Genomic DNA, 23,428 nt, shown 5'->3' on the forward strand with positions numbered 1-23,428 from the left:
GGATGACTGGACAACAGTATCCCCTTTATCTGAAATTCCTGTCATTGTCCAAATTCCAGTTAGCAGGCATATTTGGGGAGGGGTGGACTTCTGTGATGGCAGATGGACAAGGTTTCTTTGCAGTCTCCTAGAGCGGGCAAAAGTCCTCTCATAATTTTTGCAGTGTTTAAACCGTTAACTTGAAACAATTTTAACAGCTCCAGAGATGCAAAAATTCACTTTCATGTGGCAGCTGCAGGTGAACAATCCAGCCTCAGCCACCTTCATGCAGCTTTCTCTGAGACAACCTGCCAGCTCAGAGTGGGAACATCCAAGTCACTTCAGAAATAGCTCTCTCCTCAGCCAGATGCTGTGTCAGCTCTCTTCTGACATGGTGAAGCCAGCAGGAATCCCTTCAATGGTCCCAGCCAAAATCATGACTGAGGGAGATAGCAGTGGCATTTAGTGCTATGCAAGGCCAGGGCTGTGCTGTGCAATGGGACACTGGACACTCAAACTGCAGTTTTAAAGTGCTTGAAGCACAGCACAGAGATGCTACAAACAGAATTTGTTTCACCAGAGTCCTTTGTTCACACACCATAAAGCAATGAGTTCAGGATCTGTTTTATACTGGGATTGAATGTCTTTATTTTAATAAGGTGAGCTGTATTCATCTGTACTTCAGACTCCCAGATCTTGCACCAAGAAACTTCTCTGAGGTCCAAACTAGGGCCACCTAGTTGTGAATTGGATGCAGGAGACCTGAGTTATTCCTGCTGGCACCAGAGAGGAGGCAAGGTGTGGAAACCTCAATCTCCACTGGAACCACAAGCAGCTGCCTCCCTCATTGCCCAGTGTGCACCCCATGCCTGCAGCACAGCACAGGTCTAGCTCAGCTGGGGCAGAGAGCCGCCCACCACCACTGCCTGGGCTCTGGGTGTGGGCTGAATGAGCACACAGTGGGGCCATGGCCCCTCTCCTTGGCCCAGTGTCAATGTGCTGAAAGAAAATATAATGTGGAATAAATGTTCATACTTCTGCAGGAGATGGGGAGGGATATAGGTTTGTGCTACAACACACAGCATAGAATTTGTGGTGTTTCTGAACCAAAGCTAGACAACGCCTGGAGTGCACAGGGAAGGTCCCTTTGAAAAACAAAACCCACCATTAACATCAGTAAAAAAAGCCCTCAGCAGAATTACAAAAAGCACAATTGCTTCCCAAAGCCAGTCTTGGGTGTTCTGGCAAACACTCCATACAAAACACTCAGCTGTTAAGACTCCTGGTTCCTAAGCTGGCATTTTTTTTAACCCATTTCCTATTCAAGGTGTTTTCCAAACTAAGGAGCATAATTTTGCAGATGTTCTGTCCAATTTAATATCAGCTTTTGAACAGTTTCCAAGGTATTTTGCCTGAAATGGCTTGTAAGGGGTGGCTGCTGAGAATTTAGAAGGTCAACATTCTGCAGGTCGATTATGTTAGTTATACTGTTACAGATATGAGAAAAAAAGGCTGGAGGAGAAGGAAGAGAATGGCAGTATCACTGCTGGAAGCAGAGGCCAAAGCAAGCGATTTTCAGTCCTTTTGACTTGCCCACAGAATGGCAGCACTGCCAGGGAAAGGGTGAAGGCCTCTTGAGGTACCTTACATTAACTCCAGAAGCAGGAAGCATGGCCAAGGAATTGGTCTTTTCCTTTTCAAAATATCCTTTTCCTGGTTTTAGTTAAGTCCTGCAGGACCCCAGATATAACAACTACTGCTCTTTCCTTAGCCCCAGAACTTGTTATCCTTGGTAATACAAGGAAATTAAGTGGGCTGGCCAGTCCATTCTTGACAGAGGCACACTGGCTGTCATACCTCTGCATTTACTTCTTTTATTGTTGAATTTGCACTGAAAGACTTAGCAGAGCTCTCTCTGGCAACCTACAAGCAATCCAGCCTGTGACTGCCATACAAGCAGAAATCCTCCCCTGGGACTGCAACTGCCTTGCCTCCCAAGTGCAATAAATGAGTTGGCTTCTTATTCATTGCAAAGATTTACATGTGATCAAGTGAAACGACAGTGATGAAAAAGCTGGTCAAATGCACTTGAAAGGATCAGTGTGTAGCCCCCTCTGCCATGGACCTGGTGCTGCAGCCTCTGATGAATTGCACTCCCTTGTAGCCTAGAAAAACCTATCTTTTAAACAGCAGCAGCTTTCCAGCATGGCATGTTACTCACCATCTTTGAGGATTAAAAGGTTTTGGACAACAGCTAGAAGATACTATTTCAGACTCCCATGTAGCAAGACATGACTTGCAAAGTAAAGTATGAGGTTCCCATGTGAAAGAGAGCTGTGAGGACATGCAAGGTCCAGAGCCTGTCTCCCACCTGGTGTGTGGGGAGACTGTGCTACAAGATCCCACATCCCACCTTCTACAATCATCTCTATGCTCCTGCTGAAGCTTCACAGCCTTTCTAAGCAGGCTGGGCAGATTCAGACAGCTGTCATCAAACCACAGAGATGCACTCTGGAGCTTCTTTTAACTCAGCCTGGAGGCTTACACACAGGGGAGAAACATCACAGACCTCCAAACCCAACCACCGACTGACACTTGACTCTGCAAGGAGTAAAGTCCCCTTCCCTCTCCTACAGCACTGTAGGAATAACTGGAAATCAAGATTCAACAAGTAACCACCACAAGACACTGGAGCAAAAGTTATCTATTTTATTACAAAACCAAAACCAGATGCCTTTCAGTTTAACAAATTTACCATAGGCAGAAATGCGCTGGGGCAGGTAAGTTCAATATAAACTCAGGCCATGGAAAGCAGTGCCTTCCCACAAATGAATCCCACTGTAATGCAATTTCCTACAACACACTATGCCCTTGGAAGATCAGCAAGAAAGAAAGATTTTTTACTTCTGGCAGGATGAACAGATGACTTGCACTGTTGAGTCCTGGTTCTCTTCTCTGTCCCAGCCGTTTACAGCCGTCATTCAAAGCAGAGCTGGAGAGGCCCAGCAGGACTTGAAGAATGAGGAGACACATGCCCAGGGTCTGCTTTCAGACACAACACTGACACTCCCTGTGTCCCAGCTTCAGGAAGATGCTACTGATGCAAGGCAGAGCAAAAGACTGCTTACAAGCACCAGATAAGGATGATCTGGCCCAGCAGCCAGGTGGACTGGCAATAAAACCAAGAGGGAAAACGGGCAGCCGAGGCACTGCTCTCATCCATGAGTACAGGTTCTTGGACAGCTCATAGCATGGGCTATGTCAATCAGGACCAGAATGGTCTGCACAATCCTCCAACACAAACTCAGAACAAGTAACCTGATCTCTACCTGGACATTACACAATCATGCTGGTTGGGCCTTCCATGGCAGTGTACAAGTGTTGCCAGAAGCTGCTCAGAGACCCATGCAATTTCAGCAAGTCAAGATGCAGGGACTTGGAATTGTCTTGTGACAAAGGAAAGCAATGTTATGCCTGGTCCCCAATCCATCCAAAAAGTCAGCCCTGGCCGAGCAAAAGGAATATCCACAAACACCAAAGTTAACCAACAGCCACCCCTTGTTTGCCTTCCTTGAAGAACTGACCCAATTTCAGTTGCAAATGACATGTGAGTGCAGGCCTCTTGGAGGGGAAGGGCACAAGGATGAGAAAAAGGAGGTCAGCAGAAGGAGTTATATAACAACCACAGGAGTGGTGGCTGGCTGGTTTATTTCCAGAAGATGCAGTGAGTTTTAGCAGCTCTGCAGTCCCTCCACAATCTTGTGGGGCATTTCCCAGCCCCAGTGTTTGGCTGATTGAATTCCTAGAGACATCCAATTGTCTGTTTCTGCTGGATAGAACTATACATTAAAAAAAACCCTGACCAAACAAAGAAAAACCCTACCCGCAAAAAACCCCAAAAACTCCAAACCACCAAACACCATCCAACACAGCTGTCAGAACTTTTAACTCCTAAAACTAGAATACTAAAAGGGAGAGGAGTTTTTTTATACAGTTGGTTTCATTCTTTACTCCCTACAATAGGACTAGTGAGTGTGGCATGGACATTTCTAACTATACACTAAACCAAATTATTTCAACACACAAAAGATGAGCCCAGGGCATTAAAAAAAAAAAAAAAAACCAAACCAAAACAAAAAACACAACCCCAAAAAACCCAACCAAGCAAACAAAAAAAAAGAAACCAACCCCAAAGAACAACAAGAGAAGAAGCAATCAAGAAGGTGGGAGCTTGCAGGCCAAAAAAGCACATACATTGTATGTGAGAAACCATGAAGATCCAGCAGCAGGATCTGCTCTTGCGTAAGAGATGACTTCTTTGTATTGTGATGGTATGATGTACATTTCAGATATTACCAGAAGTGTTTTTAACCATGCCATACGTTTTAATTAGCTCCAATATACTTCCCAGAGGAAGACTTATTACTACTCTTAATCAGGTGTTTATAGAAAAGCTTGTTAGTTTTTATTTTATTTAACTTTCCATTTTGTCAACAAGCACTAACTTACTGCATCAGGACACTTTATTTTGGTGATGTATTTCTCTCATGCTATTGTCACAATGACATGACAGAGTGAAGATGTTGCGTTGTATTATCTTTTACCAAAGCAACGTAGCCTTGAAGGATGAGTCCAGTCTCTACTGTTACCTATTGCTGTTACAAGTTATTGTTGGTGTGATCTCATATTAGCATGTCATTTCATCATCTTCACTACAGTTTCTTCTAACAGCTTCTTGGTCCAGAGATAAGTGGCAGAAGGATCACCAGGTCAGAAGTGGAAGGCTGCTCAGAACAGGCGAGTGCTGCCAGTGGTTGTAAATACACAAAGCAAAACTCTGCGTGTCCCATCACACTCTGCCCAAATCTAGGATTGTTGATATGGGCACCCCTGCCAAAGAAACAACTCTACTAAAACTGCTAGTGGTTGACACAGCCCCTGTGGCCTCCAAGAACACCAGACTCCTCTCTCCAAGCCTTCGCTGTTACTGCTGATCACACCCCCTGTGTCACAGTACCCAGGAGGTACTGGCAACAGCAAATCAGGCAAAGTGGCAGGCACACCAGTGTGCGGGAGGAGAGCACGGATTCACAACCACCAAGGACAAGAAAGTCACTGCTGACAGACCTTCACCAGTGAGCATGGCCCAAGCTGTACTGCTGCAACATAAGGAAAGCAGACTCTTGGGGACAGCAGCAATTGTGTCTGTCTGCTAGACAAGTATGTCCTTTGCTCTTCAGCAAAGCACAAGGCAGGCTAATGCTGCTTTTAGCAGGCTTCTCAAAATGTTTATTGCTGTACAACATATAGATGAACACTTTGTCAGAGCAGAAGATGCAAGACTTCACTCCACTGACTCTACTAGGCCTACGGCTCCCACATCCTTCTTACAGCTTTAGATTCCAGAGGCACGGAGCAGCTTTGCTAAGCATGTTATCTGAGCATGAATAGCAATGTATTTGTATTTAATTTCTGCCCAACTTGCAACAGGTGCACACACTACTGTTGTACATCCCTAATAGAACCCTTTTCTATCCCTACTTTAGCAGCTTTGCAGTGCACCAATACTTAGATGAAATCTGTGCCCTCAAAAGCCCAATTGCCTGAGTTGCAGAGAGCTTTATGGTAAAAAAAGGGGTTCAGCTGCTCTCAAGAAGCATTTGGTATCTGGGGCACTATGTGCACATCTGCAAGAACAATTCATGCTGATACACTGGCTCCTTTCTGCGTGGAGGTGCTGTTCAGGCTCACCACTGACTGATGGTTTGGTGGCAGAAATGATTGCAATACTATAATCCATTATATGCAAAGTGTCCCTCTAACCCTAACAGCCTTCAAAAGCAAAGGGAGGAACAGAACAGTGACTCCAATCCCTGTACAAGACAACTGTACAATTTACATATATATTTATATACAGTATATAAAATTCTTTGAGTCCCAGTGAACTCAATTTTACATCATCAGTAGCTGTTCTAATTTTAAAAAGTCATGATCCTTCTTCCCTCCACTTTCCAAAGTATTAGATAATGGCATTGAAAAGCAATTAAAAAAAATCCAAACCAATTTTTTAAAAGTGCAAATGTTCTGGGTGCCACTTTTGCTACGCTGGATGTTGCTGATGCTGCGTGCTTGCTCACAAGCAGCAAGGTGTCTGTCCGTCTGTCACTGGATGTTTTCTTCCTTTGGGTCAGCTCCTGTCTTCCCTTCTTGTCTTCTACTGCTACACCAGGCGACCTACTGAAAGAGTGGGGTGGGATGAGCAAGGAGGGAAAAACAGAACAGAAGCAGAACAAGAGAAAAAGGCAAATCAAAACAAAAAGAAACCTGATTGATAAAGATCCAGTACAGCCTCTGCTGAAGCCATGGCCTCAGAAAGCTGAGATCCCAGAATAAGCTGTGAGGCTGAAAACAACCAGGGGCTAATGAGACAGCCTTGCTGGAAAAAGCACTGAATGAGTCACATGGAGCCTTAGGGACTGGCATATTTTTAAACACAAAACACCACTTTCCTCCCCCTCCTTGGAAATGGGCATGCAGTCTAGGGAAACAACTGGTCCAACATCCCTTGCTTTACTCTTCTGCCTGGCACAGCTGATGCAGAAACCCACTGCTGCCAGGCTGCCCTGCCACCATCTCCCCATCAGTCACAGCCAGCTGCCTCCTTCTCTAGCAGACAAACAGGTCTTGGAGGCCTTTCTTCAAACGAAAGCTTCTGTTAAGCCCCTCACCAAAGGTTCTTAAAGAACCAAAGCTCTTATGGGATCAGAGCTAGAGCTCTGTGGATTAATTACAGATGAAAACATGCTAAAGAGACAGCAAAAGTAGGGATTTGAGGGAAAAAGGAAGGAAAGGCCTCAGTGAGATCAGTGCTGATTAACATGCCCTGTCACAGGAGGGCAAATATTGTCAAATGCAAAATTCTTTCAGGTAGCCATATTTGCAATCAATTGCACAGCTCTGCAAAAGGTACCTGCATTACTCAATGACCAGCTCATAAAAACAACAGATTGTTTTCCATATCTGTAAGTGCAGTGTAGCATGGGAGTGCAGATGACCTGTCCTACACTTTGAGTGACAAGGAGGGGGCTGAAGCTACAGCAATTGTTCAAATGCCTCTGCTCATCTTTTAGCAGCAGGCAAAAACCAAGTACACACTCAGAATGGAGGACACACCAAGAAACATCACATCATCAATGCACAAGGTGTAGTTGATCTTATCTTCAGCTCTCTGTTCAGTCTATCTCACCAGGACCTGATACATTCCCCAGGAAGACAGGGAGGACAGCAAGAGGTATAGGAAGACTTCTGGCACTAAACAAATACACTGCCTAGGTCTCCTCAACACAAAAAGGAGTCTAGCCAGACATATGTAGGACAGCTATAGAACAAGTAGCAGAAGATACAGGCAGGGGAGAACTTCTCACTGCTTCTTACAATCCAAAATGAGAAGTACCCAACAAAACCATGAGGCTGCAAGTCTAAAAGCAAAGCAAATGATGTTATTGTTCATGCCTGATGAAAGGGTCGGTCTATGTGATTCAATGCCAAAAATACTGGGAGAGCAGACCTTTACCACGATAGAGAACAGTCTTCATGGGAACTGGTCCATGGAGTGATGGAATGTAAACACAACAAATCACCTAAATTACTGCTCGACAGAAGAAGGAAGAGTAGGATAGGAGTCATCCCATAGCTGCTTCATCCTATTCTAATTCCTTAGCAACATATAGTCTGTTTCAGCAAAAGACATAGAGCTGGACTTTGAAATGATGCAGTGGAGCTGCACATTGGTGTATTTATACCTCTTAAGAACAACTTTGGTTTCCAGCTGTTTCTATATTGCTGTTCATGAACATAGGAGAACAGGGGAGAATGAATTCTGCAATACATGCTTATCACAGGAAAAAAGAAACATTTTGACAAGATACTCACTGAAAGGGTTAAGGCCTTGTCTTTTTCCATTGGGCAAACTGCTCAGGCTACCTGTAAAATCCAAGAACCACATTAAAGGAAGTAAATGCCATAGCATGACAAAGGAGCCTTCCCTTGTCTGTTGCCAGAGAGCAGGTTCAAAGCACCTACTCTGCGCATGCTCGCAGCAAGTCCTGCCAACAGGAGTCACATGCAAGAGTCTAACCAGTGTGCCTGAGATGAGAGATTTTAAATACCTGGTGTTGTAGTAGCTGAGTATAATGAAATCCAGAGGTTTTGCATGGGCAAGAAACAACAATTACAAGGTTAAACTGAGCAGTACATGGAGAAAGAAGAAAGGAAGGATGCAAGTAGTATCCTGAAGTTTCCCCAAGCAAGCAAAATAATGCCATGTAGAAAGGAGGAAGACAGAAGAGAGTGAAGGTACAGGCAATACAGACAGCCCAGGTTTATTAAATCTTTCACTTGAATCAAACAAACAAGTGCCTAAAGTCAAAAACCTGAACTTATACCTGCCAGAAGGGCAGAACTGTGACTGTGTTATAACAGGTACACGTACCCTACACCAGATGGAGCTCATGGCAAGGGCCTCTGCACTGGGTACAGACAGCTCAGGGATTACAGGAGCTGTTGAAAGCATGCCACACTTCCTGTGAGCTGCTTCCTCTGATGGCAGAGGAGGGGCGAGCTGAAAATGGGAGCTCCTGCTCCCAGCCAGCAGCAGTAAGCCTGTTGCCACCCTCCACTCCATAACTTTGATTTGTGCATGCACATGACCTGACTGCACAGCTCGCTCTGCTCATCAAGTACTCTACTGCACATGCTGTTCTGTGCAGAAGCAAGATGGGCAGAAGCTCAGAGGGCAGAGGTGAGGTGCAGGAAGCCCCAAGGGCCAGGAGGCTGGGCTGTAAGATAGGAATGGAGCTGCTGAGAAGAAAAAGCCAGAGGGAGAAAAGGTGTCAGTGGCCAAGGCTGAAATAGGTCACAAAGCACAGCCTGTTTGCTTTAGAGGACATTAATAAGAAACTGTGTAAGCACAGAAAGTTATTCCAAGACCCTGAACACCAGCCCAGTACAGCCACCCATCCTGCCCGGATCAGCAGAACCGCGGCTCGCTGATGTCCGGTGTCAAACGCGGCTCTGCTGCCGTGGGCAGAGGCTCCACTGCCAGGGCCAGAGCATCTGCCTGGGCTGACTGGCACTCACAGCCTGGGCCCTTCATGGGTGGCTGCCAGGGCCCCGGAGGGCACTGCCAGGCTGTGCATCACTGCCCTGGCTGGCAGCCTGGGGAAGCCAGAGGGCATCCAAGAGAACCCTCTCACCTTTACTGCACAGTGCAGGTAAGCCTGCAGCACAGCGCTATGCATGAGCACAACCGATCTTCGGAAAGAGCTGAGGGAGCACTGCCTGTCTTTGGAAAGAGGTGGGGATCTCCAGGCCGGGGCATCCCTCCCTGCCATGGCTGGTATGAACTGAACCACTGCTGCACATGGCCCCGTGCAGCCGTGTGGGAAACTGCGGCCTGGGGGCAGAGAGCACTGCCCTGCCTGCCTGCCTGCCATACCAACCAGGCCAGCCATGTGTACCTGTCCAAGGCAAAACCCTGCCACAGTAACTCTGCACTGCTGACACACAGGAGAGGAAGGAATGTGGCAGGTGGTGACCGTGGGTTACTAACATATACCCAGGAAGCCCTTGGGCATTATGGGGTAACATCCCATCATGTGGCAAGTTTCATAAAGCTGAGTATTTGCTCATCCTCACAAGTACACTCTCTTGGATAACAGTTCTAGTCACACTGGATTAGGCTAGGTGTCTTTCAAAGAAAAAGCCCCAAGGAAACCCCAGCAGCTTTTCATAGGAAATTATTATTCTTCAGACATACTGAGCAAACCTTTCACCTTCTGGGGAGAGAAACAGCCTTATCTCGTGTTCTCAACACAATACTGATGTCCTGATTCATACTATCACTTACTTTTGTCAAGATTAAAGGCAAATTATAGCACCTCTACAAAGCTCCAGAGGGGAGTATCTTAACAAGACAAACAAAACCAAGCACTGAACGAGTACAGCTCCTTTGATTCTGATCTAATAGCACATAAATGTACTTTGAAATTCCTTTTTAATTCAGTCATTACCTGGTTACAGTTTTCTCATGGCCACTCACAATTGTTATTTTCTATCACTGGTCCAGAGGCCTTTCCCAGGTGATTGCTCTTTGCTACCTTCTCTCACACAACGACCTGTACAGTAGTGATATAGAGCAACTCATTCCCAGCCTCCCAGGCATGCAGTTACTTCTGAAGATAGCAATAAGAAAGGTCCAAAACATCACAGAATGAAACCTGCTGTTCAGATTGTCTGTCTACTTTTCCTTCTTTCTGTAACATTTCCTCAGATTCAGTAGAAAGTGACATTCTGTTTAATTAAACACATATACACTTTTTAATTAAGACATTTCAATCCTGTTTCTGGACTGGCTTTTGGTGGCTGGGTTCCACCTCAGACGTCCTCATGTCCTGTGAAGCATGCCCAACACCTACCATCTGACAAGCTCTTGGACCAGCAAAGCAATCACAGGATCTGAGCTGGCAGAAGGGAACTTCCTGTCAGCTGGCAGAGGGACATTTCTTTGCTGCTTATTCCCTTAGCTCCTCTTTGGGCAGGCACAAAATGCTGACTTTGTCTCCTGAACTTGGAAGAATATAGAGGTAAAACTCAACTCTGACATTTTGCAGCCAGCACAACTAGCATAAGCCTCACTCGGATCTACAGCCCTGATTAATTGAACTCAAATTAATCTTGGGTCCAGTAACATTCCAGCAAAGCTTTACAATATGTGTCAATCTCCTCTCAAGGATCCTGCCTTTTGACTAATGCAGAGAGATACATTTGTTTTTTGATCACAGATGGTTCCCCCCTTAACTCAGGCTGTGCAGACTGTGCTGAGGAATGCTAACTTTTAACAGGCTGTAAATCAGTCTGCTTTCCTTCCACAATTCCTCAAACAGACAATCTTAGATCAAGTGATGGCAAAGACTGTTTCTGGCATACTCCAAGCTAAAAGCCCTGCCGGCTTGTTCTGCCCCAGTTGAAGAAGCCATTTGCAGGCTTCCGCAAACACTCAAAGGCTGACTCTTTCATATGGCCACACCATTCTGAGATCCAAGAATGGCATTTTTCCATGTACATAGCCCCTGATAAAAACAAGTCTGGTTTAAAGAGAGGGAAAAGAGCTGTGCAAAGCGGCCACCAGACCTAGCAGATTTGCCAGCAGCTTTTTTGGTCACCATAAGGATGGAAAAGGAAAGGGTTTCTGATAGACTGGGCAGCTCACTTCCTCACTGGAGAACCACAGGTTGGCAATGCCCACATATTAAGTAGCCACAGGCATGAAGAGATTGCTGAGGAAGAGAAGACAGACACAACTATGCATCTCGAACAGATTTAATTCTAAGCTGGAAAGAGCTCAGATTCAGGTTTGTCCTTACAAATATCCTAGCTGAATCCCCACATATAAATCTTATTTGGACTCTCAAGGTCCTGAGAAGCACATAACAGTAATGTGTTATCTATGCTCTATGCTTCCTTTAAGCAGCTCCATTTCCAAGTTTGGATGGAACTGGCCACCAAAAAAAAAAGCAAAACACTGACAAAAATGCAGAATGCTTAATATCTGTTTTCTTCAGAATCCCAAGTACTATAAATTTGTATTATGTTTTATTTTCAAAACTATTATAAATGTTCAATTTGCCTAGCAAGAGGCATACTCACCTTGAATGATGACCCACTTCAGTTTAGTCCTTGAGCTACTGGACCCCCAAACGGGATTGGGAACATCTGAGCTAAGTTCACTTGTAATGAAGTACGATGTTGTGGTGTGATGTAATAGCCTGTCTCAATATCCCGGTTCTTTCCCCAGGTGTGCCAGTAACTTCTCCCTTCCCCTCCCTTGCTCCCTGCTGACTGCTGTCCATCAATCTTGGCATTCTAGAAAGGGCGTCGTGTGATTGGCGAAGTTCAAAAGATGCCTCTCAGCCTTGGGGACATTGGGCCATCCAGGTGCCATTTGTCCCCTGAGACTTCCCCTCCCTTTACCTGGTTGGTGGGACCCCTACCCCTTCCCTCCCCCTCTCCCTGGGGTTAAAAGACACAGCAACCACGCGGTTCCGTAATTCTGTTGGAGCTGTTGCGGCATTCAGAGGCCTGAGTGCCAGGAATAAAGCTCTGGATCAAAACCTCCAGCAGAGCCCGACTCCTTTTCCTTCACCTCGCCTTAAAGCTTCTCTGCCAGAGGTAAACCTGAGCTCCTGCATGCCTGGACTTGTCCCCAGTGCCCGCTGCAGCATCCAGCCAGGCAAAGGTGTCTCTGAGGTGAAACCACCACAGCTGCTGCCTCTGGTCAAGCAGCAAGGCCAGACGAGCCCAGGCACGTTCCATCCAGCTATAGTGGTATTTAATTCCAATAGTAAATCAAGGGGAAATTATAACCTTCCTTGCCTCCCTCCAACCCCTCCTCATCAAAGCTAGACCAGAAGAACCTTTCAAAAAAAGCTTTTGTTGAAACAGAAACATTTCCATGAAAAGTCCTGTCTTCCTCTGACTAGCAGTTTTCAACTGAAAGTACATAATGAAAAAGGTTTTCAATCTAGCTCTTGGCTTGAATCCACAGTGTCCTCAGCCCCAGCAGATCTTTGGAGGCCACAGTACAGAGAAAAAAACAAACAGCAAAATACAGGGACTGACTACATGCACCTATGGTCCAGAAAAGGAAAGTTAGAGAAAGGGTAAGATGGCAGAATCATAGAATGGTTTGGGTTGGAAGGCATCTTAAAGTTAATCTTGTTCCAACCCCCCTGACATGGGCAAGGACACTTTTCACTAAACCAGGCTACTCAGAGTCCCATCCAACCTGGCCTTGAATACTTCCAGTAATGAGGCATCCACAGCTTCTCTGGGCAATCTGTTCCAGCTCTCACCACCCTCACAGTAAAGAATTTTTTTCTCACACCTAATTAAACTTACTCTGTTTCAGTTTGAGGTTATTTTCCCTTGTCCTGTCACTTTGTGCTCTTGTAAAAAGTCCCTCTCCCTCTTTCTTACAGGCTCCCTTCAGGTACTGGAAGGCCACACAGTTGGGTCACCCCAAGCCTTCTCTTACAGGGTGAACAATCCCAGTGCTCTCGGCCTTTCCTCACAGTAGAGATGCTCTGTCCCTCTAATCATCTTGCTGGCCTCCTCTGGACTCATTCCAACACGTCCTTGTCCTTCCTGTGCTGGACCCCAGAGCTGATGCAGCCCTGCAGGTGGGGTTTCAGCAGAGCAGAGGGGCAGAATCCCCTCCCTGGCCCTGCTGCCCACACTGCTCTGGATGCAGCCCAGGACACGTTTGGCTCTCCGGGCTGGGAGTGCCCATGGCTGGGTCATGTCCAGCCTCTCACCCACCAGCATCCCCAAGTCCCTCTGGGCAGGGCTACTTGGATCTGTTCATCCATAGCCTGTGTTGATATTGGGGATTGCCCTTAACCATGTGCAGGACCTTGCCCTTGGTTGTCTTAAACCTTATGAGATTCCCATGGGGCCACTTCTTGAGCTTGTCCATGTCCCTCTGGATGGCATCCCATTATTCAGACATGGCAACTGCACCACTCAGCTTGGTCATCTGCTAATTTGCTGAGAGTGCACTCAATCCCACTATGTCATTAATGAAGATATTAAATAACACTGGTCCTGTATGAATCCCAAGGGACACCACTTGTCCCTGATTCCCATCAGGACTCCGAGCTGTTGACCTCCACCCTCTGGATGTGACCATTCAACCAATTCCTTATCCACCTAATAAACCAACCATCTCTCTACAGTCTAGAGAGGATTTGTGGAGGACCATGTCAAAGGCAAAGATACTGACTGTTTCTAAAATTAGCAGTTCTTATGAATAGGAAGCATAGAAAATATGTCATCTACCACCTCACAACTTCACAACTTCTTAAAAAAGATGCATTGCAAACTTGTTTACTGCACCTCTGGAGCACTCTCACTCCCTTCTTTCTTCCATGTTAGTACCTGCTGTCTTCACTGCCCCCTGCTCTGCTTTTTAGCCCTCACCATCCTTTAACTTATCCCTTTATCTTTGATCCTCAAGGCTGATCAGGTTTGTAGTAGGTATGTGGAGCTGTATGACAGAGTAAGATCAGAGCCCCTTTTTGACCACAGTCCTGTCCTCATACAACAGAGGAAACCATGAAAGGTCAAGGATATGTTCTCAGTAAACAGCTGGACAATCAGGCACTCACAACAATGTCACACTGCCTTCTCTCCCCTTCACATGGGCTCAAAGTTTCACATTTTCTTTCTTCTCTCCCTTTGATTTTTTTCCCCTTCCATAAACTAAATTTTGAACATCCAGTTGGCCAGGGCAGCAGATTCCAGAGAGTCTTATTGCAGGCCAAATAGCAATAAAACTCATTTGGCATATTCGTCTTATTGGGAAGGTAATAAAATTAAGGATTGCTATTTTGGTATGTCATTCCTCAGTAAGGTACTGATGACTAAAAAAACACCTCCACAGGGCTAGGGAAGCTGAATGCTTCTCACAGCCGACAAGTAATGCTATATGCTTATTATGGTAACAAAGATGTTTGCAAAGCACCTTGAAAATGCAACTTCCCAACACCCAAATGTACTGACTCCCTTCCCACTCGTGCTAAATCTGAGAAAAGGACTAAGGAAAGATTAATATGGCAGAAAAAAAAGCTATCCACCCTTCCCAACTACTGTGACACATATAACAACAGCTGCAAAGCCAAAACACCTGCACAGGAAATTAGTCCCCTGGAATCTCCCTGTTTGCCTTCTCCTGCCAAGCAAGTCTGCCCACAGTCAAGAATGACTGATAATTATTGAATTTGGGTTGAACTGTTTCAATTCCTAAAATTTCCAAAAATATCAGTTTGGTTCGGGTCCCAACAGATGATGAGGTGAAGATGAAAAAAGGAAGAAAAGGCAGGAGGGTGGGTTGATTGCTCAGACACTAACCAGAAAGGAAAAATAGGTTATTCACATGCCTTATTTCTCTACCAATCTCAAAGTACAATTTAAGTTTGAAAAAGGGCAACAGTACAGCCCTGTGCTTGTTTTCTGAGTTGTTCTCTTTGCATCATCTACTCTCCTGCATGCTGAATTTAGCAATGAAAATAAATATTATTTTCTGTTAGTAAACAGGGTCTCCAGAGAAGGCCTGGGTCTGTGCTGGCTCATACATCATCCAACCTGCATGGCCGAGACAACAGAATCTTGTTAGCATGGTATTACTCAGAAGGGACCTGATCTTAACTACAGTTTCCAAGGACATCAACAATACAAACAGAATAAATTAGGAAAAAGTCTGGCCAAGAACTCCTATCTATTGTCTTGTTTCTGTATAGTGCTTAGCACAGAGGTCTGTGATAGGGCATAGAAGATGGAGCCATAACACAAGTAACAAACTACATTTGCATGGCAGTATTTTAATCCCACTCATTTGCTCACACAAACTGTGGCACTTCTGAAATAGCTGGAAGAAAATGTAGTTCTGAATTTGCTGTAACTCAGTTTTTATTTGTCAAGTTTGTTTGTCAGTTTTTACTGTCATGCAATGAAGAAGAAAAGGCACTCACCTCCTTCCTTGCTGACTCCCAAACACCCTTTCAGCTCCTGAAGCGAGATGGACTTGTCCTTGTTGAGGTCACAGTAGTCAGTGAAACGCCGGGCACATTTCTTGGGCTTGGCTTTCTTCTTCACATAACGTTTGAAAGGCTTTAGCTCCCGCTTGTTGATGTCATTGCTGCTGTTGTTGTCCAGCTGGCTGAAATACCAGTGCACCACTCGCTCCTCTAGCGTGTGGCTGGGGTCCGGCTCAGAGAACCTGGAACAGAGGAAGCACAGGCCCCCAACAAGGGGTGCTCACACCAACACTGTCAAGCACATGCTGAGGAGCAAGAGCTGCTCAGTGAATCAGGCAAGTGCTATGCTGTGTTCAAAGTAAGCAAAAAACACAGGTCTTCCAATCTCCTCCTTTTAGCTGGGCTCTTTTGAGATAGATGAACTTTTTCTAAAAATGTCCTTTAGCATTTACAAGTGAATTGCCAAGAGAATCTTGGAGTCTGATACCATCAGTAGCTGTGGTTCTCCTCACACCAGTTGCTGAAACTCTGCCTAATCCCAGAATGATCCTCATTAGAGGGCAAGAGACAATCTCCTTGGTCCTTTTGGCCCTTGGGCTCCCATTCAAATTACCAGCAAGAGATCCATGAGTGTCAGCTGTTGTGGTAGTTTCTGTGACAGTAACATCTAGCTTCAGAAAGGGAACAAATTAATTTAATGCAAGACACATTCATTATTTGAAAATGTCCTTGGCAAGATACAATATTCTTCTCCCTGTATCTGTTTACATAATCTGAACTCCTCTGCTGTATTTTCTGCATTTTTCATGCTTTTCACATACCTGATTTACACATAAGAGTTCCACAGAAGATAAAAACCACAAATCCATTAAAAGCAGTATTACAGAGCTGGCAACTTCAGTTTGTTTCATTTCTTAATCATTGTGGTGTTACAAGTTTGATGCTATTTGACTCATATTTTCCTTCCGTAGACAACAATAATATCAGAGAAGACAAGGAGAAAAAAACAAGGAAGAGCAACAGCTATAGACACACAAATACAGAATGCTGCCTGTCAACCTCATGCCATCACTGAACAGGTACTGTTATGTCATACCATTTAAGCAGTGTCTGGTGCTCTGCATCAGCAGTGGGAAAGGGGGTTATTCCTCAGGGATACTGAGAACCAGGGAAGAAACTCTTTCTAAGCTAGTCTGTCTTTTCTCCATATGATGAGCATGCCAACAGAGAAAGCTGAAAAGATGCTGAAATGAGGCTGAGGCCTGAACCTTTTTTTCCTCCAAGAATAAAACATTTTAGTGCATGGAAATTAGTGGATAGGTAGTCAGACATGCTACACTGGCACTGATTGCTCTGACTTACTCCAGTAAACATATCCAGCTGCTGCATAAATTCCTTCCCCAGGAAGGAGAGAGGAACAGTTGCCTACTGCAGGCAGCCAGATTCTGGTGTGAGTTTGGAGCATTCTAGCTGATGGAGAAACATGAACCCAAGTACCCTATAAAATGTTCTCCAAGACTGCTGTTGACCTTGTTTCAGAAACTAGTAGAATCTATACTTATATAGTCACTGAAGTTTGGGGTTTTTTTTTGTTGGGAACTAGGAGAGAGAAAATTCTTTTGACTTGCTGGTGTGACGAGTTTTGCCTTTAAAATGCAGCTACACAGCCTGAAAAATACCCCCTCACACATGGTACCCCTATGGTAAATTAAATAATTTGTGAGGAGGACTCTGCAGCATGCAGAAAGCAAGAACTGGAGTTTAAGTGAAGAACTGAGATCCTCATTAACCTTTTCTGATGGCTTTTACAAATAAGGATAGAAATTAGAAAGGTAGCCCCTATCCAGAGATACATGAATCCTTGTAACAAGTAAACACACAGTACAGAGAGGCAGATAAACTGTATAACATTTTTCCCAGGGTTTTACTTGAAACTGTTTTCTTCATTTAGTTCTTAACTGAGAGGCAGGCTGGCATTCAGTCACAACATCTGGTGAATGTACAATGGGATAAACACTGTGCAGGAGGAAGAAGGGGTTAGGAATAAGTCTGCTTAGTTGGGGAACCAAAATACCAGGCAAGCACCAGGAATCACCTATAGACAAGCAAAAATTGCAAAATTCCCCCCTTCCCCCCAAAGTTAAGGAATTGTCCTGATTTTCTAAACTGCATGCATTGACCAGGATGACAGGAGAGTACAGAAATACATCCTGTGTCTTGTCTTTATGACATTTATTACCATAGCTATTGGTCTCTCTCCCTTTTGGAAAGAAGCTGGCTATCATTTGAAGACGAGCATGTTTCCAACAGGCTCAGAGGAGTTCTGTATTGCCAGGGGCAATACTCTGCCTTTGCTGAAACAGAAGGACAAAACCCAAGCTTTTGCATGTGAGACTGCCCTTGTTCACACCTTGGCTTGCCCTCATTTACTGAAGGCCCACAACTGGAAAGGCAGAAATGGAGAAAATAGCAGAGCATCTTAGAACCAACAGCAGAAAGACAACAGACAAGAGCTTTTCACTACTGAAGAGGCACTCAGAAGCAGGATTTTAAAGTGCCTCTTTTCCAGGGGCACACCAAGGAGGAGCTTTTATGAGTTATCAAGAAAGGCAACATGGCTCTCTTCAGCACTTCCACAAAGAAAATGAGGGACATTCACAGGCTAATACAAATACATTGACTCATGAGGTGACACTAAATCAATCTTTGCCATTACAAACATGCTGATAGCTCATGCTGAAAACTGCAGCATGCTAATAAAGCTAAAAGGAATTAGTTTAATGGCTATGACTTTAGGAAAAAGGAAGATACAGCCATTTCTGTGTTTTTACCACTTTCTGTTGGCTGGCTAACAGTACTGCAGTTCCTGAGATGGTTGGTTGCCTGCCATCTCTGGTCATCATCCAGAATGCCAGCACAGGAAGCATCCCCATCATCTCAGGGTGGCCATATATCCCTGGCTCATGAAATTCCATGATACACTACAGAAGGATGAAGTTGCAGTACCGTATTTAACTACCTTGACTTAGACCACTGCCCGTGACAGGCACTTAGGCACCACCCATGAAACATGAATTAATGCAACTACACAGCACTGCTAGGCCACCTAGCTTTGCTGATGTGCCATGACACCAGCCATGCCTGCTGGGTCAGCTCAGACAAGTCGGGGCTCTAATTGCCCTGTGAGCACACCACTTGGCAGTACTCCAGGGGATTGTCCCTCCACTTTCTCCCCATACTATTTCAAGGGAAGTAAATCAGCCCTCAGATATAAACTTCATTTATTGGGCCACCTCTCATTCAGACCATAAAGGAATCAGAAAAATCAAGACAGAACAAAGCTGTCCTGTACATTTTCAATTTCCAACATCTCTTGCTCTAACTCCAGTCACGCTAAAAGTCACTGAATTCCAGCACCTTGCTTCAGTGCTGTAGCAGCTTTGTAAAACACAGTAAGAACTACCAAAATGAAGACAGCCTTCTCATGTTGACTGCATTACAGCTGTATTACTTTTCTGCCTAATTGTTCCTCTTTAGCACTCTGTAGCAAAACAGTCAGTCCTAAAGAATGAGCACTAGTGAAGAAAGGTGGTCTGTGTAAACTGATTTTCCAAATGTAACCTGCTGCTGCGGACTGCTTTTGTACAAAAGCCAGGAAATTTAGCTCAATTATGCAGCATAAGCCCACCAATATTCCAACACTGAAGAAAAGCATGGTCTGTCATTAACAGACTAAGACAGCAAACCAGCTTTCTAAAAAGTTTGTTGGCATCAAGTATAAAGTCTTCTCCAAGTAGGCTCTTGCTCCTCCTTCAGTATAATGTTCTAAGAGCTCCCTTATAGCAGAACATTTATTTCTTAGGTCACTTATGCTTGGAGATATGTGTGTTAAGGTACAGCAACTTCCAACAATGCTATCTTCCAGATGAGGCACACCTCCACAGAATGCCTTCACATCATCTGGTGTCACTGAAGAACACAAAAAGGCTGTGCAAAACCATGGACATACACTTTTTAAACTGCACTGAATGCTGGAGAATGACTGCCAAAATATCAAACAGGCAGCTTGAATGTGCACTGTGCATGCAATCTGTAATGCTTTTCAGCCCTCAAGGCCCCTTGTGAAAGGAGCAGTTAGCTTAGTGTGAAGGAGCAGGGAAGTAGGGAAGAAAAAGAGGCTGAAGTATACAAGAGCAGCAAATGTGAGACATGACTCCCCTAAAGAGCCATGTACAGTGTGCCATCACATCATGCTCCATAGAACTGTGCAAAGTGTAGTATGTGCCACTACATTTTACTAAATAAATTGAAGTCCATTCCTACCAAAGCTGTCCTTTGCTCCCTGAACATTTTCAGCCCCACTGCACAGGCTGCAATCTCTGAAGTACCCATCAGGTACCTGTTTTGAAGACTTAGAAAATCTATTCTTTTGTACTACCAAAACTTTATGTAGCAACATTAGCAGCTGAGGCAGAAGGACGTAAGAGCAGTAAGATCAGCCCATTATCTAGCTGGACTGCAGAGCCTATAAACCAGAGGGCCCTATTCCAGGGATGAAAGAACACTGATGGACAAGAAGCTGGTATCAAATGCTACAGAGTAAAAAAAAATTAATTAGTCCAGCTTTCATTCCCAACACACACACAAGGTATGTTTGTGGTCAGGATGTCTAAAGGAGTTAGAGCTGTAAGTTTGTATGACTTGTAAGTATTTTGCAAGGATATATATACCCTGCTTGGTGCTGTCGCTGAATGAAGAATGGATGGAGTGTGACTGACCCCTCCAGTCAAAGCCCATGACAGCATTGATGATGACCACCAAAGTGCCAGCACTAAGCATGGAAAGCAATGAGTTTAATAAACTGAGGTAAAATTCAAAATTTTTCTTGCTCTGCTTCCGTTTCTTACTCCCATTTTGTTGTTCTTTGCAGTTGCCTAAAGTCAGTCTGTAACAGTGGAACATGGTTTGAATCAGAGAGGATTACTACAACGGAATTGCCAAAGGATCCTGTATTTGTTTTATTATTCCTCCTTTCCTGTAGCCAAGGAATCAAGAAGCCAACAAAAAACTAAGCTGTGTTCAGACTAAACAAAAGGGTACTACCCAGTCCAAATTAATTATGGGAAATGCATAATTCCTTTACAGTTAAAAGTTATCTCCCCTATTACAGGCCAGTTTCTTTCTCTCTTCAGGCTAAGTTGTATATGAAACATTATTCTGAACACAATTTTTCTGAAGATTGTAGGATAAATAATTTAGAGGGTTAAAAAATCGCATCCTTTCATTCCTCACTGACTGTTCAAAGACCCTCCTCTTATATGAACTCTCCTGTATCTTTAATTAGGCTAGAATTTCCATAAGAAGACAGAGGGAAGTTGGTATCCAACTTCAACTGAAATGCAATAGGAGTTGAGCATCAACTTCCCTGCACTGTTTAAAAGTGTCAATCTTTATTAAAACATGGATTGGCTTCAGAACACCCTGGAGATGTGCTGAGCTGTGCTTGCCTGCTTCAAACTGCTCAACTAGAGCATGAAATGGAACCTCAGGGCCATTTTCTGGAGTACTTTTGGGGGCTATTACATGGGAATAAGTGGCAACTGTAAATTAAGGGACCGATAGCTGCTGTGTTACATGATAAGGGTGGCTGTTGTAAGCTGTCCATTTACCTCAAATTCCACAGGGCAGAATATGTTTGCTGATAATGTAGCAAGCCATAATGCACACATTTTGGCAACTAAAACTCATTTCTGAATTGGCAGGGACCAAAGAGAATTTCTCAGATAACGGAAACCCAGGCTGGGATTCCCTATGATCTAGTTTAATTTAGGTCCTCTGTAATATGACTATATTAGAATTAGAAAAGACACTAAAATGTACTAAAGCTAAGTCTAAATTTTTACGTGCTGTTCTTATTATATAGTACTCTCTTGTGAACAATTTCAACAATGATTTTTTTTTTTCAGTAAGGATACAATGTACTGGCTAATAAACCAATTCTCTACAATTGCTCCCTTAATTACTTTGAAAACATACAGTAACAAGATGTGTCTTGGAATTATAACATAAACTTAAAATTAAGAATGAATTTTACCAGAGATTTTCTGTTTCAAAACTATAAATGAAGTCTATTTGGCTATTATGCTGTAATATAAACCAGGGCCATGAGGAAGGGAAGTTCTCATCTCATTTACATTATTTACATTATTGTAAAGCAAGAGTAACTCAATTAAAGTCAATAGCTTTGAACTTCCTTAAACAAGACAAGACCTATAAGGGAATACAAGGTTGTTTTAAGCATGCCCAGTTTAAAAAAAAGAGTCTTATCAGGTTTTGTTTACATGGCCTGAAAGAATCCAAGCTGCTGCCTCACTTTCCTGCTACTACATTGCTTTTGGGGGCAGCTTAGCACAGCTCTATGTAGTATTTCAAATGCCAATCTCTAATTTCTTCCCATGCTTCTCCCTCGTCATCCTACTCTCTCCTCCTCCCCCCACCCCCCTCACAAAAAAAAAAAAAGCTAATATGGATATTAATTGCAAAGACACTCAGCAAACACAGAAGTTTTCACTCATATATCTGGATTCAGACTGAAGGTAGCAGGGTAATCTAATCTGATTTCCTTTGTATCATAGTCACAGAATGTGAGTCAAATTATTCTTGGGACCATAACTCAGGTTTGACTAAAGCAAGTCCTTCTGAAACATATCAGGCCTAAGATGAAAGCTTTAGAGAGACGGAATCAGTCCCGTCCCTCATGGCTTCACTCTGGCTCAGAATTGCCCTCACTTTAAAGAAATTTTGATCACAAGTTTGTTTATATTCAGTTAATCACGTTCTTCCCTGCTAGACTTAGGAGCCTGCAGAGCCTTTGTCCCTATAGAGATACTCAGATTTTACAAAATTAACTTCCAACCTTTTTTTTTTCTTTCAATACCCTAAGGAAGTCTGAGCTCCTTAAGACTCTCACTGTTAAGCTTTTTTAGTCCTGGGCACTTTGGAAAGGCTCTTCTCTTCCTTTGGTCCTTAATTTTAATATTGATACTAATGATGCATTCTGTATGTCTGGATGTACTGGCTGCCTGGGCACACTCTGGCTCATGTTCAGCTGCTGCAGACCAGCTCTTTTCTGGTCCTTTCTGCTAGGCAGCTTTGCAGTCACTCATCCTCCAGCCTGTAGCACTGCCTGGGGCTGTTGTGAGCCAAGTGCAGGATCTGGCACTTCCCTTTGCTGAACCTCACACAATGACCTTGCCCCATTGATCCAACCTGTCCAGATTCCTCTCACCCTTCCACAGGTCAGCACTCCCACACAACATGGGGCACTCAATCCCCTTGTCCAGGTGTTGAAGGTGATATTAAACAGGGCTGGCTCCAATACTGAGCCCTGGGGAACACCACTTGTGACTGGCCACCAGCCACTCTCTGTGTCCAGTCATTTTTTACCCAGCAAAGAATACACCTGTTCACACCATCAGAAGCCAATTCCTGAAGAGAGAACTCAGGATATTCCTCACCTTAGGACTCTTCGGAAGCCGGACTCACTGCACAGAGACAGCTTCCCAACTCCACAAACACACATGAAATATGTACTGATAAAATTTTTATATAAATATCAAAAATTCCCTGAAATTACTTTTTTAAAAAAATAAAAAAGGTCTCATCATGGCCTGTTGGGTTGGAAAAGCTTGACACATGTTATTTGGGGTACATGCTTAGTCTAGCTGAGGCACATGGAAAATTAAACCAGAGCAGTTATCTGAATTTAATCACGCTGTGGGCCGGCAGAGTATTTGGGTGGTAGCAGTCTTTTGCCTTACCAAGGACAGCCTGCTAAAAGATTTAATTTTCCCCCC

The 23,428-nt window shown here is 44.1% G+C and overlaps 1 protein-coding gene across 8 annotated transcripts in view; it reads right to left on the reverse strand.

The window, feature by feature from the left end:
• Positions 1 to 2,673: 2,673 nt before the first annotated feature.
• Positions 2,674 to 23,428, reverse strand: part of SMOC1 (SPARC related modular calcium binding 1) — a 163,755-nt gene continuing 143,000 nt past the window's right edge. For 5 of the 8 annotated variants that reach the window (XM_054515114.1, XM_036383533.2, XM_054515113.1 and 2 more), the window contains 3 exons: positions 15,567 to 15,814; positions 7,912 to 7,962; positions 2,674 to 6,216 (listed from right to left, as the gene is read on the reverse strand). In XM_054515114.1, the coding sequence (XP_054371089.1) occupies positions 6,200 to 6,216; positions 7,912 to 7,962; positions 15,567 to 15,814 (316 nt within the window). In that variant the 3' untranslated portion in view covers positions 2,674 to 6,199. The remainder of the gene's footprint in view (positions 6,217 to 7,911; positions 7,963 to 15,566; positions 15,815 to 23,428) is intronic. The other 3 variants (XM_036383528.1, XM_036383531.1, XM_036383530.1) reach the window with 3 other exon arrangements.

Source organism: Molothrus ater, chromosome 6, assembly GCF_012460135.2.
Source record: "Molothrus ater isolate BHLD 08-10-18 breed brown headed cowbird chromosome 6, BPBGC_Mater_1.1, whole genome shotgun sequence".
In the NCBI taxonomy this organism is placed as follows: domain Eukaryota; kingdom Metazoa; phylum Chordata; class Aves; order Passeriformes; family Icteridae; genus Molothrus; species Molothrus ater.